Source organism: Phallusia mammillata, chromosome 3, assembly GCF_965637545.1.
Source record: "Phallusia mammillata chromosome 3, kaPhaMamm4.hap1.1, whole genome shotgun sequence".
NCBI classification, from domain to species: Eukaryota; Metazoa; Chordata; class Ascidiacea; order Phlebobranchia; family Ascidiidae; genus Phallusia; species Phallusia mammillata.
In genome coordinates, this window is record NC_137254.1 from 5,404,296 (window position 1) to 5,420,568 (window position 16,273).

The window sequence follows — 16,273 nt, forward strand, 5'->3', positions numbered from 1 at the left end:
GAAGCTCGTTAGGAGACCCACTATGTAAATGTTAATACGTTTTAAGTCCGTCTTGCTACCAATGCAATGTCTGCTGTAAAATCCAATCTTTTGTATTTTGCTTCACACAGATCAAAGATGTATGATTGGCGTCCAGGACTTGCGGGCCTTTTGCAACCTTTACCGTTCCCTGAAGAGTAAGTGGCTCTGTTACCTAAACTTAGTCGTTATCCCAACTAAAATGACCGCAATTTGTTTTTCCTTGAGACTATATAAATTTGCTTAATTTTGCTATTTTTGCTTGTTTGTGATGTCATAATTTTTTGTGACGTATTTGATTACCGTTTGAGAAATTTGGGATAGGAAATTGTTTGTAGCAGCATTGAGTCAATAAATGATAAGCTGCAGACAGTGCACACTGTTTCGACCTATAAAGTCTCATCAGTGCAATTGGTGACAAGACATAGGCTGTATTGGCTAGTATAGTCATCAAATGACACTCCAGTTTGTTGTAAGTAACCGGCTATAAAGCCATACCTAACCTATTCTATTCGATGCCACAACTGGGCATAACCACACATGGCTACCGCATTCAATACAGCCTATCTCTTGTCACCAGCCGTACTGATTTGACCTTGTAGGTCGAAATAGTGTGTACTGTCTGCAGCTTAGAAAATTGTTCGGTTTTGGAGTACGATAAAATTATACCATTCGTGCGTAAATATTATTTTTCAGTACTTAAATGCTTAAATGAGACGTTAATAACACGAAGTTGTTTTTTTATTTACAGAGCTATGAAAAGAAGAGATTTTGTGAGGTAAAATCATGTTCATATATTGTAGTTTGCCTAATCGATGTGATCAATATAATATATTTTATCGACGTTATTACTGTTTACGTCCCCTACCAATAAAAGCGCTTTTTATGATGATTTTATTCCAAATCTTACCGCAAATAACGATCGATTTTGTTAATGATTTCTTTGCTTTAACTGTTCTATATCCTGTCAAGTTCGTGAGATTCTAAAGTCACTAGTTTAAGACACTCGTGACCCAATAAATCATGTGAAAAATTCATCTTTCTTTTGCAAAATATCACTTCTATGTTAAATGTTTTCTAGTATTGTGAATTTATTAACCACATTTTTTTCACGCAATGTGTTAAAAATACAAATTTAGTCAGTATATCACGAACTTTTCATGTGATCACAAAATACGCTCTCACTGATCGAAATGTTCACATGATCAAAGTTTAAAAAATCGATTTTTCATTTTCGTGATTTTGTGATACAGACTTCTGTATCCCGTGATCGAGCGTTTTGCCGAAGATGATCGTGAGAGCGTAGTCACGTGCTTGCTCTACTCACGTGAAGGAAAAGACGGTTGGCTCCAGGTTTTCAGTCCAGGCGGAAAACTGTGTGATGACGACGGCCAACTTTTCTCCAAAATGGTAAGTGACCGGTTACCTTTACAGTGTTTCCAAAACGTTTGTAACTCAAAACCAATCACTATTTTGCAAAAAATACGAACTTTTTTCCAAAATGGTAAATGACCGGTTACCTTAGCAGTGTTTCCAAAACTTTGTAACTCTAAATCAATCCATATTAAGCAAAATGTAAACCAGTGTTTCCAAAAGTTTTTTCCTTGTGATTTAAACTGAAAACATAACGACTATTAAACATAGAGTCAAAGTGATATATATTTGTTGCAGTTTACCAAAAAGTGTTTCAAATACAATTTTATTTATTAAATTGATGTTTTCTTACAGCTATTTTTTCTTTTTGTCAAGAAAAGGGATAGAAACTGGTTTAAAACTTACATCTACAAAAGTTTTTAACTTAAAAATGCTTGCAGTAAAATTTCACCCTGTTTGTCCCAGCGGTTCACCCACAGACCGCGAACTAAGAAACCCCTAGTTTCAATCAATTAAAAATCATTCACAAAATTTAATCACGATTTTTTATGTGTTAAAAGGTTGAAGGCTTAATGAAACCTGGAATCAAAGCTGGCAAAATGAAGAAATTCCTTTCTAGACTTGCTAGCACAGAACTGCAAGTTATAATCATGCTTGCCTTACGTGAAAGCCCAGTTATGATACAGGTATAGAAGCCGTTTTTACCATCACCATTTCCTTATAATTTATATACCTATTTTGATCAATAGAATAACGTAACCACTACACGGCCACTACATTATGTTACGTGAGAACACTATATACGGATCTGTTCATAAGTTCGAAAAATCGGTTTTGTGTTCTTAACGTCCATAACAATCTATGAATGTTAGCATCAAAGCAACGTTTAATTTTGAAAAAATTACACTGAAAAATCGTGATGTGACAAACTTCCTCGCCTTAAATAAAATACCGCGTACTCGTCTAGTTCAGAATATATTTACTGCGACGTTACAAAGCAGTTCCGTGACACCACAATCATGCTGATATATGACGTCATTATTATCCCTCGTTACGCCACGATTAGTTTTGTGATGTCACATTTTTAAAGTTCCAAACACGGACATGAATTACCCTAAGTTAATACCCTTCATTGCGTTATTAATATTTAATATAACGTCATGATCGCCAATTATGACGTCAATGTTACCCCTCGTTACGTCACAACTACTTTTGCGATGTCACATTTTCAAAGGTTTCAAACATGGTACATAGAATTACCCAAAGTTAATACCCTTAGTTACGTCACTAAAGTTTTAATATGACGTCATTAATGCCCCTTGTTACGTCACAATTACTTTTGTGATGTCACACTTTTTCAAATGTTTCCAACATGGTACATAGATTTGCCTTAAGTTAATACCCTTAATGACGCCACAAACGTTTCAATACGACGCCACGATCGCCAATTATGACGTCATATCTTGTTTCCAGGTGCTACGCGACATGCTGCAGTTCGGAAAGCTTGCAAACGAGCTCGAACAATTACAAGTAGTGTCTACATTACGATGTACACCGTTGGGCAACAAAGCCTACGAGGACCTGCGTACTCTGTTATCGGTGTTCTCACAAAACGACGGACCTGACGAGTTCATGTTGGCTCCCAACTCAACGGTAAATATATTATGCTTGTATTTGGATTAGTTATATGCTTGCGCACATGCAAATTTTCGGTTTTGGAAATCGTGCGTGGTGTATTGTTTTTGAAAAAGATTATGGGCGTGTTTTGACGTCACGAAATTGGATACGACGTGACTTTAGAACGTTTATGGTAGCAAGAAATTTTGCATTTTTTTCTTCCATTTCAAACTTGAATAGGGTTAAAAAAATTGTTTGACACCTTTTTTGAATGTTTTTTTTCACTTTTTTTATTTCTTTTACTCCGTGGAAAATGGTTCAGTTTGTGGCAAATTTCTATGTGTTCAGTTTTACGCAATGCTGTTTTTTTCATTCTTGCACTTTTTGCGCTATTAACCCTTAAAAAATGTACTTTTGTATTTCTCGGTCCTTTTCGAAGAATGATTACTGTTAATTTACAGTTTGCAAGCTGTTTTGACGCTTCCAACGTTTAATACAGCAAACTGTACATTAATCAATGCTGTTGCAATAAAGCAGTAGTTCTCAAACTGTGCGTCGCGACGCCATGGTGCGTCGTTTCAATTTTCCAAGGGCGTCGCAGAATAGTTCCCTTTCGTGGCTTTTGGTAGTTGTATCGATAACACACAACTTTAATAATAAGTTTTCGCATTCTCTTTTATTTGCTGGTGCGTCGCAAGACCAGAAACTTTTCTAGAGGCGTCGCAATAAAAAAAAGTTTGAGAACCACTGCAATAAAGAATACTGTTAATTTACACTGCAAAATTCCGTTTAGGATGAAGACTTGAGAACACTATTGAGCACTGGTTCGTGGGGAAACCTTAAAAAACTTGATCTTGGTTACACAGATGTCTCTTCAAATATCGTTGACCTGTTGGTTCTGCTACCAAACCTGAAACACCTAAACCTTCGCTCTACGAACGTAAGTATTAAATTATTTTGTTTATTTAACCGACGGCTTTTGTATGTGATGCTACTTGACACCTTCAATCATGCATAAAATTAAAGAAAAACCTAAAGTAATAAATATTGTAGAGCTACTAACACGATACGTTACGCCTGATCCAAAAGTGCTTAGGCTATTAGGTTTGGGGTAAGGTATTAGCACTTAAAATTCAATAAAACTAACCCCAAAAATTAGCTACTAATGCAAAAATTTTATGTAATTATTTCCCGACCCAACCCATTTATAGCCGCTAAATAAATAATTCAGCTCTTTACGCCACCTATCGAAAATTCAGCACTTTTGGATCAGACGTAACGTATCGTGTTAGTAGCTCTACCAATAAATATAGGCACTTTAGACATGTTTTTTTTTTAAGGAAAACTGAAAAAAATTAATTGAGCAAACATATATGTTTCAGACCAAAAGCAACTAATTGGCTAAAAAGTCCTTTATATATGTTGTCAAGTTACCAATTCACTCATTTGTAACAAAAAAAATAAAGAAAAATTAAGAGATTTAATGTTTAGCAAGATTAACATTGCTGTTTGTAAACAAAAGTGGCTAAACCGGTCAAGTTATAACTTTTTTACACTGTGCCAAATCTACCAATCCAATCATGCATAAAACCGAAGAACAACCAAGACATATAAATTCATGCAAAGTAAAATGCATTGTTAGCTATAGAACCTGTTTCAGTATTAGTACAGTCATATTATGCCATTATAACTTAAATTTCATGCATAAAATAAACACACATATGCGAATCAAGTCGTTTATAACTCAGGATTTGAAGTTTAGGTTTTAAAGACCAGTTAAATTGTTGGAAAGTCGCACATGTAACAAGCACTAATGGTTGAATACACGAAGCTCGTTATAAAACCCGCTCTAACCGTGCAAAGTCGTCCATGTAACAAGCGCTATGTTTTTTTGCAAAAGCTCGTTAGGAAACCCACGTAACACTTTCAGGGTGAAAACCAACGTAGGTCCTTACTAGTGACATAAACAGCAGTAAAAATGACTACCTTGGGCACTAGAAACTGTTAAGGTCTTAATGAACAGAATTCTACCTTTTTTGGTGAGCTGGTCCATGGGTTTTAGTGGGGTACTTTAAGGGGTATACCAACTATGCACGGTTTAAAGCCATTTATCTAAGAAGGCATTCTTTGTTTTCGACTGCAGTCTACTTTAGACGCCTTTAGCTGCTTGCGCATAATGTCTGTGACGTCACAATGCCATGATGGACTTCCTGTAGTCAACTTCCGGTTAGATCACCAACGGGTTGTGTAACAAAGCCTCCATAGCTAATGGATAGGAATATATACTGCTAGCCTGGTCTTATCAATAAAGCCTTTGCGAATTAAGTTATAAATCCACAAAAACACACCCTCTTAAGTTTTTGTAAAATCTTTCCATACCCCTTGTCTGCAATGCTTGAAAGAAGTAAATAAAATTGTAGTAAGTGGCTTAAAATTATTTCTTAAACTTGACAGCTTTTTTTATGGGCCACCTTCCCTGAAGGGGACACATTTTGTTTTTGTCTGTATTTTTTTTATGTGTGTCTAATGCTGGTTTGTTCCATGCATTTTATCATATAAAGTACTTCAAACTTATTCAAATTTACACACATGTTAGTTAGTTAGTTATCCGCAATTAATGCTCCCTAATTCTTACCCCAACCGACCTAGGGGTTCACCCATAGCCTTCCAAAATGTGAATTTTTTAAAACGGCTTTACTGACAAAAGCACATGATCCAGGCCTTTATACTTTGCTAGTAGGTGCATTGCAAAGTATTTTAAATAATTTTGTAACTTTTAGTTGGATTTACCCATTTTTTACCCTGTTAGCCCCCAAATGTGTTATCATTCGCATCCATATATAAAAGTGCTGGACTAAAATTTGCAGCATTTCTAATCTGTGTTCTTTTTGTTTTTAGATGAACGACGTTGGTTTAAAACACCTGTGTGATTCTGCTATCAACCTGCAGTCCCTCGATTTGTGTGAAACATATGTTACCGATGAGGCGATTGCTTGCCTGGAAGGTAAGTTCGTCATGATATGAAGATTGTATTAAAGTCGTATATGTAACACGCGCCATGGTTGGCTGCACGAGACTCGTTTCAAAACCCTCTTTAAGCGTGCAAATTGGTGTATGTAGAAGCACTACGGTTGACTGCAGGAAGCTCGTTAGGAAACCCACTTTAAGCGTGCAAGTTGATGTATGTAGAAGCACTACGGTTGACTGCAGGAAGCTCGTTAGGAAACCCACTTTAAGCGTACAAAGTCGTACATGTAACAAGCGCTATGGTTGACTCCGCGAAGCTCGATAAGAAACCCACTTTAAGCTTACAAAGTCGTACATTTAACAAGCGCTATGGTTGACTGCACGAAGCTCGACAAGAAACCCACTTTAAGCGTACAAAGTCGTACATGTAACAAGCGCTATGGTTGACTCCGCGAAGCTCGATAAGAAACCCACTTTAAGCGTACAAAGTCGTCCATGTAACAAGCGCTATGGTTGACTCCGCGAAGCTCGTTAAGAAACTAAAATCGTACAAGCAACAAGCACTGTTTTTGACTGCACGAAAGTGGTTAGAAAACCCAGTTTAAACTTTTAAATTCTTGTATGTGATAAGTTCTATGGTTGGCTGCACGAAGCTCGTTAGAAAACCTGCGTAAAACACACAGAATCGAGCAATTTAACCTACCTAAATTGGTACACTTTATAAAGCCACTAATTTCAAACGCTTTTTGCAGTTATGACAAACTTGGAGCGCCTCAATCTTAACAGCACAGGAGTAAGTCACCAAACATATCTTCATCTCCGAAAAACCCTCCCCAACCTAATGTACTGTGACGTCACTTACACTGAAGCGTACTTGGGACATATCTGACGTCATTGCTGGTGACGTCAAAGTGTGTTTGTGTCGTTCGGCTCCGGTTCCAGATACAACCAGAGGAATTTGGGATTTGGTTGGTAAATCCCGATTCGAATCTCTTTCAGTTTGGATTCGATTACTGGAAGGAGTCGGTTCGAAGCTTTGTTGTTTCGAATCTTGATTCTATTTTTGGAAATCTGAATCTTTGATACGATTAAATTGTTTTGAAGCAGTTTTTATTGAAATTGGAAAGATCAAAAAACAGCCTTGAAATTTCTATTTATTTAATCTAGAATGTTTTCGAATATTATTACAACTAAACAGATTTTACTGTGGTTGTAAATTCGATTCTACATCTTACGAACGACTACCTATTTTAGTCAGGATTCGAATCAATCTTTTCGAATAATAAGGATTCGAAACGTTTTTTTCTCTGCATCAAATTTTGTCAGTTTTCGACACACAAAAAAAAAACTGCATAAATATTCGGTATTCTTATTCTAGTTTGTGCTGGGATTCGATATACTAAATGCAGCATATTCAAGAGTGCAATATGTATTTTTGCATCACAATTTATTCTTTTGTGCAGAATACCAGTACGTCGCAATTTATTGAAGTTATGTGCTTGAGTTGGTTACGTTTTTTGTGCATTTGCAGTCATTATACGGACAATATAACCATTACATTAACAAGTTCAATAATTTTGTCAACTCTTGTTGTATTGTTTTTAAGTTTTGCGCTTCTTGTTATCGAACAGAAAACTTTAAAAGGATAAATTATGTTTTTTTTAAATGTTGCAATACTTTCAAGAAAATATTTGTTAACAGGTAAAAGTCTTGCCTAATAACTTATTATCCTTTTTGACACGAGTTTTAATAAAGCAACCATAAGTCAAAATCTGTCTATGACGTCATCAACGTATGACGTAATCACTAATTTTGCAGGTGTTAAAACGGTTCTTGCGATTGTGTGTACAAAACGGCGATGCCATTTTTCCCCTCGTGCAGTAATTTTGTTGTTTCGACAAGGGATTGCTTAGTGACGTCACTGCTCTATTTGATTACGTCATTCCGCGTTTTTTCCCTGTTTTTTAAGTTTTCGCTACAAACTGCCTTTGTATATAAGATCCGTTTTTTTTTCGCTACAACTCGAATCAAATCGCTTGTACTCTTACCGCTCGCTTCACACGTCATCACACTGTTACGTCAGCGCTGCGACGTCATACGTTACGTATGCATTACGTCTTTTGACACATTGAAAAAATCGATGTTTTGAAAAAAATCTAAATTCGTGACGTCACTCTTTATTATCATGGCGTGTTACGTCATACCTCTTGACGTCACATCATAATTACGGTGTGTTACGTCATGACCCTTGACGTCATCATTTCTAACTGTGGTTTTCTACTGATTAAGTATAAAATGACAATCAACTATTGATGCCTTGACACTTTTTTGCTGTTTTAGTTTGATTTTTTCACAGTGTTCCTGTTTCTTGCTGTTTGTTGTTGTTGTAACAGGAGTATTATAGCAGTGGTTTCTGTCGTGCAAATGACGTACGGTTGTCATACCAACGAAGCGAATTTTTTCACAACCGATATTGCTTCTTTTTGCCACTCGTTTTGTATTAAAATAAACTTGATGATTAATGGTAAACAGGTGGAGTCCTTATTTCTTGTATTTTTACATCATGCAGACAGATAGCTATTCTAACGTCTTGGGATTAATGCAGACCAGCGATCACAGCATACTTGTATACAGAAAGCCAGTCCTGTTGAAGGTGTTGACTATTCAACCGGTCACCAAGCATTCCCATATGGCAGGGCACCGGGTAGTCTGCGAAGGGATTTGGACTCTCGACAGGAGTCTTTCCGGGACTCGCACTCTACCAACTGAGCTACACAGGCTCAGTGGTGACCCGCCGAAAGTCGAATCACAAGCACCGTTGCATGCCTTGTATGCTGCACATGTCAGCTTCGTAGTATCAGTAGGCCTGTCGTACTATGATACTTTAAAGCTATTCGGAGCACATTTACGTAAGTTTTAAACAAATGTTTGTAAAGGCTGTAAATTTGTGTTTTTAAAACCACTAAATATCCTAAATAGAATATTGTTGCACTGGACAGAGACCATTTACGTTGTGACTTTGTGGATCAACTTTGTAGCGGAGCTTAAATTCCAAACTTACCATTACAAGGCAGTTGCACGTTTTTAGACTCGCCGACAAGCAAGTACTTTGTGGTTTTGTGGTTTTGTGCTTGTTTTCTCATTGGTGGAAATGAAAAGGTTTGATTTTTCTCATTCGGTCAATTGATTGACACCAGAACACTGTTGTTTTAGCAAGTTCCCCATGAGATGTCAAAAGACAACTATAAATGGAAAACCTGTGTCAACTTTGAAACACACAATAGATCATCAGGCGTCTGCTTGTGATGTACGTTTTTTTTTGTCGGTGTGTCGCGTTTAGGAGTTAGTTGTAACAAGCAGATCGTCTTTCCAACAGCCTCAGCAACCGTTTGATATAAAACGCAAACAACGGAGCTACTATTCCATGGTGTTAAAGTTTTTTAAAAACTACTAATCCATGGTGTTAAAATTTTTAAAAACGGCTGTACTAACTAAAGTAGGCTACATGATCCACGAGTTTTATACTGTGCTGGTTGGGGTAATATAAATTATGTTAACTTTATGACTTTTTGTTATATTTACCCATTTTTAGCCCGTAAGCCCCAAATGTGTTGTCATTGCATGCAAAAGTGCTAGACTAAAATTGCCCACATTTCCAATCTGCGTTCAATTTTTTTGTTTTTAGATGAACGACGTTGGTTTAAAACACCTGTGTGATTCTGCTATCAACTTGCAATCCCTCGATTTGTGTGAAACAAATGTTACTGATGAGGCCATTGCTTGCTTGGAAGGTATGTTATGTTATACTTTATCTACATTTGATCCAGATCTCTTTGTGTAGAATTCGGCCTTTAGTTTAGGACTCGATTTTAGGCTCGAAATAATAGGACTCGATTCGGGCCTGAATTTACAGTCTTGGTTGACTGCACGAAGCTTGTTAGGAAACTCGATTTAAATGTGCAAAGTCGTGCATGTAACAATCGCTATGGTTAAATTCACAAACCTCGTTGGGAAACCCACTTTAAGCGTGCAAATTGGTGTATGTAACAAGCGCTATGTTTGACTGCACAAAGCGCGTTGGGAAACCCGCTTCAAATAGGCAAAGTCGTGTGTGTAAAAAGCGCTTTGATTGACTGCACGAAGCTTGTTAGGAATTCAGCTTTGAGCGTGCAAATTGGTGTATGTAACAAGCGCTATGGTTGATTGCACGAATCTCGATATGAAACCTGTTTTAGGCGTTCAAATTGGTTCATGTAACAAGCGCAACTGCTGCGTACACGAAGCTCGTTAGGCTACCCGCTTTAAATGCATAAAATAAAGCCAATTAAACCCACATATGTTGATACAGTTTGTGGAATTACTCACTTTAAACCCCCTTATTGCAGTTATGACAAGCTTGGAGCGCCTGAATCTCAACAGCAAAGGAGTAAGTCACCAAACGTATCTTCATTTTCGAAAAACCCTCCCCAACCTAAAGTACTGTGACGTCACCTACACCGAAGCGTACTTGGGACACATCTGACGTCATTGCTCATGACATCATTGTGTTTGTGTCGTTCGGCTCCGGTTCCGGATAAAACCAGAGGAATTTGGGATTCGGTTGGTAATCCCGTTTCGAATCTGTTCGGATTCGATTGCTGGAAGGAGTCGGTGCGAAGCCTTGTTGTTTCGGATCTTGATTCTATTTGTGAAAATGTGAATCTTTTTTTACCCGATTAAATTGTTTTAAAGCAGTTTTTATTGAAATTGGAAAGATCAAAAAACAGCCTTGAAATTTCTATTTATTTAACCTAAAATGTTTTCGAATATTATTACAACTCGGCAGATTTTACTGTGGTTGTAAATTCGATTCTACATCTTACGAACGACTACCTATTTTAGTCAGGATTCGAATCAATCTTTTCGAATAATAAGGATTCGAAACGTTTTTTTCTCTGCATCAAATTTTGTCAGTTTTCGACACACAAAAAAAAAACTGCATAAATATTCGGTATTCTTATTCTAGTTTGTGCTGGGATTCGATATACTAAATGCAGCATATTCAAGAGTGCAATATGTATTTTTGCATCACAATTTATTCTTTTGTGCAGAATACCAGTACGTCGCAATTTATTGAAGTTATGTGCTTGAGTTGGTTACGTTTTTTGTGCATTTGCAGTCATTATACGGACAATATAACCATTACATTAACAAGTTCAATAATTTTGTCAACTCTTGTTGTATTGTTTTTAAGTTTTGCGCTTCTTGTTATCGAACAGAAAACTTTAAAAGGATAAATTATGTTTTTTTTAAATGTTGCAATACTTTCAAGAAAATATTTGTTAACAGGTAAAAGTCTTGCCTAATAACTTATTATCCTTTTTGACACGAGTTTTAATAAAGCAACCATAAGTCAAAATCTGTCTATGACGTCATCAACTTATGACGTAATCACTAATTTTGCAAGTGTTCAAAACGGCTCTTGCGATTGTGTGTACAAAACGGCGATGCCATTTTCCCCCTCGTGCAGTAATTTTGTTGTTTCGACAAGGGATTGCTTAGTGACGTCACTGCTCCTTTTGATTACGTCATTCCGCGTTTTTCCCTGTTTTTTAAGTTTTCGCTACAAACTGCCTTTGTATATAAGATCCGTTTTTTTTCGCTACAACTCGAATCAAATCGCTTGTACTCTTACCGCTCGCTTCACACGTCATCACACTGTTACGTCAGCGCTGCGACGCCATTGTACGTTTGTGACGTCATAAGTTACGTATGCATTACGTCTTTTGACACATTGAAAAAATCGATGTTTTGAAAAAATCTAAATTCGTGACGTCACTCTTTATAATCATGGCGTGTTACGTCATACCTCTTGACGTCACGTCATAATTACGGTGTGTTACGTCATGACCCTTGACGTCATCATTTCTAACTGTGGTTTTCTACTGATTAAGTATAAAATGACAATCAACTATTGATGCCTTGACACTTTTTTGCTGTTTTTGTTTGATTTTTTCACAGTGTTCCTTTTTCTTGCTGTTTGTTGTTGTTGTAACAGGAGTATTATAGCAGTTGTTTCTGTCGTGCAAATGGCGTACGGTTGTTATAACAACGAAGCGAATTTTTTCACAACCGATATTGCTTCTTTCTGCCCCTCGTTTTGTATTAAAATAAACTTGATGATTAATGGTAAGCCTTAAAGTTCAAGTTTCCATTTTTTGCCCAATGAGGGCAGGGTTATCCAATTCAAAAGAGAGCTTAACACCTTAACTGCTATATATTAACAACTGGGTCGTTTTATTATGAAAAGAAATACAGACGGAAAACAAATTTCACAAGCAACTTAAATGTTCACATTTTATACGAATCCATATTTATTGAATTCAATAAGTTATATTTTACGGATTAATTATATTCTCCTTACGTCTTAATTTTGCAGCGACTGAATTTAGAATCGTTGATGTTGTTTATAACGTAATATAAGTCACCAATACGTTTTGGACATAAAAGTGGCCAAACATTCTCAGTATTTGCTGGATTTGAAGAGGTTTGACCGGATTTTACACATCTAATGACAATTTCTTCAGTGTTGGGATAAAACACAACGTTTTGTTGGATTGTGTTGTTGGGTGAAATCGTTTGTAAATCAGGTTGTTTGGCAAAAGGTTCAGGAGACACAGTTAGTATCTCACGAGGGTGCGACCAAAGATATTCTAAATGGTAGTTAGAATTAATGTTTCCAAACGACTTCACAACTTTAAAGCAATTCAGAAAATTTATGTTATCAAATGTCATCAAGCAAGAGCCCTTTAAAGTTGAAAGTTTAAACCACGGTGACGAACTAAAAGAGTAAAAGAAGAAGTCCATTTTAATTTAACAACTTATATTTACCTGTCGGAAATCCTTTTACAGAACATATTTCATCTACAGTGACATTATCTTGAGAAGCCGCTGGGGTAGTTTGGCCTGGCAAGGCGTTCTGAACAAAAGATGTTTGTAAAAAAAAACTAACTTTTTTCCATTAAACGAGATCAACCCTTTACCAACGCGTTTTTTGATAACAGAAAAGTTTTTTGGTTTATTTTATGGCAGATAAAAATTTCAGCAAACAATCTTTTGTTGAAATCGCCATGTTTATTTAATAATTTGAAAATTGTATTGGTAGGCCTATATAAAAAAATACAGCTTAAATTTAGAGTCTAAAAATACCCACCGATTGAATCTCGGTAATAGGCTCCGAACAACAGGTCACGAAGCTTGGATCCACGCTATAAATTTTTCCACTCGGTAACTTCAACAACGCTTTGTTATTGTCGTCATCAAAAGCATGGAGCTTTGCTGGTGAAAGTATTACCTGTGACCAAAAATAAGACAGTGTTTTGTTTCTAGTTTTTGCGACAAACATTGTTTCAGTGTTGCGGCAGTGCCTGTTTGAATGAAGATAAAAAAAAATTTTACAACTAAGCTTATCAGGTGATAAAATCTACGGCCAATATGAAGATACATGGTAGATCTACTAACACAAACTAGACAGGTTTGCTAAATTCCGGTGGACGGTTATTGACGCTTAGGGTTATTAGGGTTAGGCTATTATCAACCTAGTTATGGGTCCCCTTCCCTGAAGGGGACACATATTGTTTTTGTCCGTATTTTTTTTCTGTCTAACGCTGTCTTGTGAGACGCGTTTGGTCAAGAAAGAATGCTTCACATTTTTTCAAATTTAGAGAGATGCTAGTTAATAATTAAAATTTGATCCTCCTGAAGTTTGACCCCGATTGATCCAGCCGTTCACCCACAGGCCCCCAAAACGTAATTTTTTTAAAACGGTTGTACTGACTAAAGTACAGCATCTTGGAGTTTCATTCTTTGTTGTTTAGTGCAATGTAAGTTTTTTTTAAAGAATTTTGTATCTTTTTTCGGATTCACTCATTTTTCACCCTTTAAACCCGGAAATAATCGGTTTTAGTTTTAAGGCAGAAATACAAGCCTTTTGGTGCAGAAATATTGAAAAAAATAACAATTGTTTAAATAGGGTTTTTGTTTAGTATTTACAATTTTGCCAGTTACCTTCATAACCCATAATATATGTACGCTATCAGTCAGATATAAGTCTCAAGGGAGGAATTCACTGGTTTACGATTAAGGCGGCAGAGCGGGAGTGCTCAGCTTGACGTCCGGACAGACGTTTTACGAGACAGTCGTTTGGGTGATTAGATATCAGCTGGGTTTTTTTGTGCAGCAATGCTGTGTCGTTTTATTGAGTTATCACGCTCATTTTCAGTTTTGGCGAAGGTTTTACACCTAAGACGTAATTTAAACCCGATAAACGTACTTCGGTTTCGTTTATGTGAGGCAAAACGTCGTTGATCAACATAAATATGAAAAATAAACTTAACTTTTTCGAGCGCCGCGATAAATGGTCTTTAAATTCTCGTTGTCAGCTTGTCCGTCGCATAATCACGGGTCACTAAAGGTCATCTTGTAGGCATTACAACACAGTTAAGAATTTTTCGTCACAACCTAGCTTTTTTATTTTTGACAAATCAGTTCAAGAATCAGTACTTAAGTCATGTAAAAATTAGGCAAAACGGTGTTGTTGAACACTAAGGACTGCATGTTGTTAAAAACATTGTCAAAAGGTCATTAAAGGGTCGTTTTTGCGAAGCAAAGTTACGTGAAAAAACAAGTTGTTATGTATACCTTTGTAGCAAACGACTTTTTTTAAAGAGTGTCTAATCTAACAGTTAAGGCTTTCTAGGAAAATTTATGTTTAAAAACTGAATTTGAATGACAATATCAAGGTCAAAGCAAGAGATTAAATTGAAAGTATTTTCCCCATTCGTTTTTCACCGATATTTTGTAATTATATGACAATAATGATGCAAAAAGAATACGGACAGAAACTTTTTAAGTTTTTTTTTAAAGTTAATGCTTTGTGAAAAATTTGTCTTTAAGAATCTAAAAATAATCGCAACATAGGTTTACCGTAAATCCACATAAACACGCGTGTGGGGACCTATTCGTTTTTGCTTGCAAAAACAATCATATATGTAGATAAAATTGTGTTTAGTATAGTAAATTGGTAAATATCGTATAGAATATATAAAATGGAAGTATATCAGAAAGCCACTTTTCTAGTTGTTTATGTTAAGTTTAGTCCCCAACCCTATTCCAGTGTTATATGCGCTCTTTACCCCATTTATCGGTATTTAGCGAACTTTTTCTAGTGAGTTCTTGTGTTAATACCAAGATACATCGGATTATGGTCAATAATTTCTTTTGGGATAAGGCTTTTAACAAATTTTATAATGGACCACAGCCACATCTATAGATTAATTGGAACATAGCATTCCTGGACATTAACGGGACACTTGACTCGATAACCAATGGTTTTTTCGGTGTCCTGGCTGTTTTGATTAAATTGTTCATCAATGACAATTGTATATATGGACAATACAAATAAAATTTGACTTGACTTGACTTCCACAAACTTGTAAAGGATACCTTTTTGATTTCATCTTTCACTTTGATCTCATCAAGTAAGTATTTTGCAATTTGTTGGGGTCCAACGTACAGTTGAACATCGTTTCCAACCTGAAAAATCAAGTATTTAACAAGCAGAGTTATGAAAAAATAAGAAAACCTAACCTGTAGCTTTAAACGATCTTTTTCAGTTTTACGAAACTGTTGAAAGACTTCATTTTTCGGAAATTTGTCCTCTTTCATCAATTCTGACGTGTTGACAAAGATCCTTTGACGAAAAATCAATAACGAAACTGGCGACAAGTACCAAACGAAACACTACAACTCACATTTGACCATATTTTCCAACAACACAAGTGGTCAAAGTTGCATAACCTTGAAAACTGAAAACACCTTGACTAATCTGCATTTAATAACGTATGTTAGTTCTCAGTTTGACTCAAGACACGTATGCAATTTAAAGTCAGTTAAGATGAACACAAATCTCTGGCATCTGCTCATTTTGCTTAATTTTGACTTAACTTGTGACGTCTGTACAAAATGTTATAGCTAAGCTGAACACCTGTGCAAAGACTTCAGGGATCCTTAGTCCTTCTAATGTTTTGCTAAATGAGACATGATGTGCAAATTTCAATATTACCCAGTCGTTAACCTGTAAAAATAACGTCAAATTTTTAGACATTCGAACCAATAAGAAACGTTCAAAGGGCGAAAGGCTGCCAACTTCAACCGTCTTTAATGTGATTTAAACTAAACGAAAAGTTGGTGAATTAAATTTGATTTCGGGATACAAAACTGTTAGTATAGCATTGTCATACGTACATGTTAAAGATGC

General features: G+C 36.2%; 1 protein-coding gene across 1 annotated transcript in view; it reads left to right on the forward strand.

Moving 5' to 3' along the window:
• LOC145218280 (C-Maf-inducing protein-like) overlaps positions 1–8,505 on the forward strand; it is a 38,593-nt gene extending 30,088 nt beyond the window's left edge. Inside the window, exons 13-20 of the mRNA XM_080085689.1 lie at positions 111–176; positions 770–796; positions 1,272–1,428; positions 1,953–2,078; positions 2,866–3,045; positions 3,803–3,949; positions 5,908–6,013; positions 6,729–8,505. Coding sequence (XP_079941815.1) covers positions 111–176; positions 770–796; positions 1,272–1,428; positions 1,953–2,078; positions 2,866–3,045; positions 3,803–3,949; positions 5,908–6,013; positions 6,729–6,865 — 946 coding nt within the window. The 3' untranslated portion in view covers positions 6,866–8,505. The remainder of the gene's footprint in view (positions 1–110; positions 177–769; positions 797–1,271; positions 1,429–1,952; positions 2,079–2,865; positions 3,046–3,802; positions 3,950–5,907; positions 6,014–6,728) is intronic.
• The last annotated feature ends 7,768 nt before the right edge of the window (positions 8,506–16,273 follow it).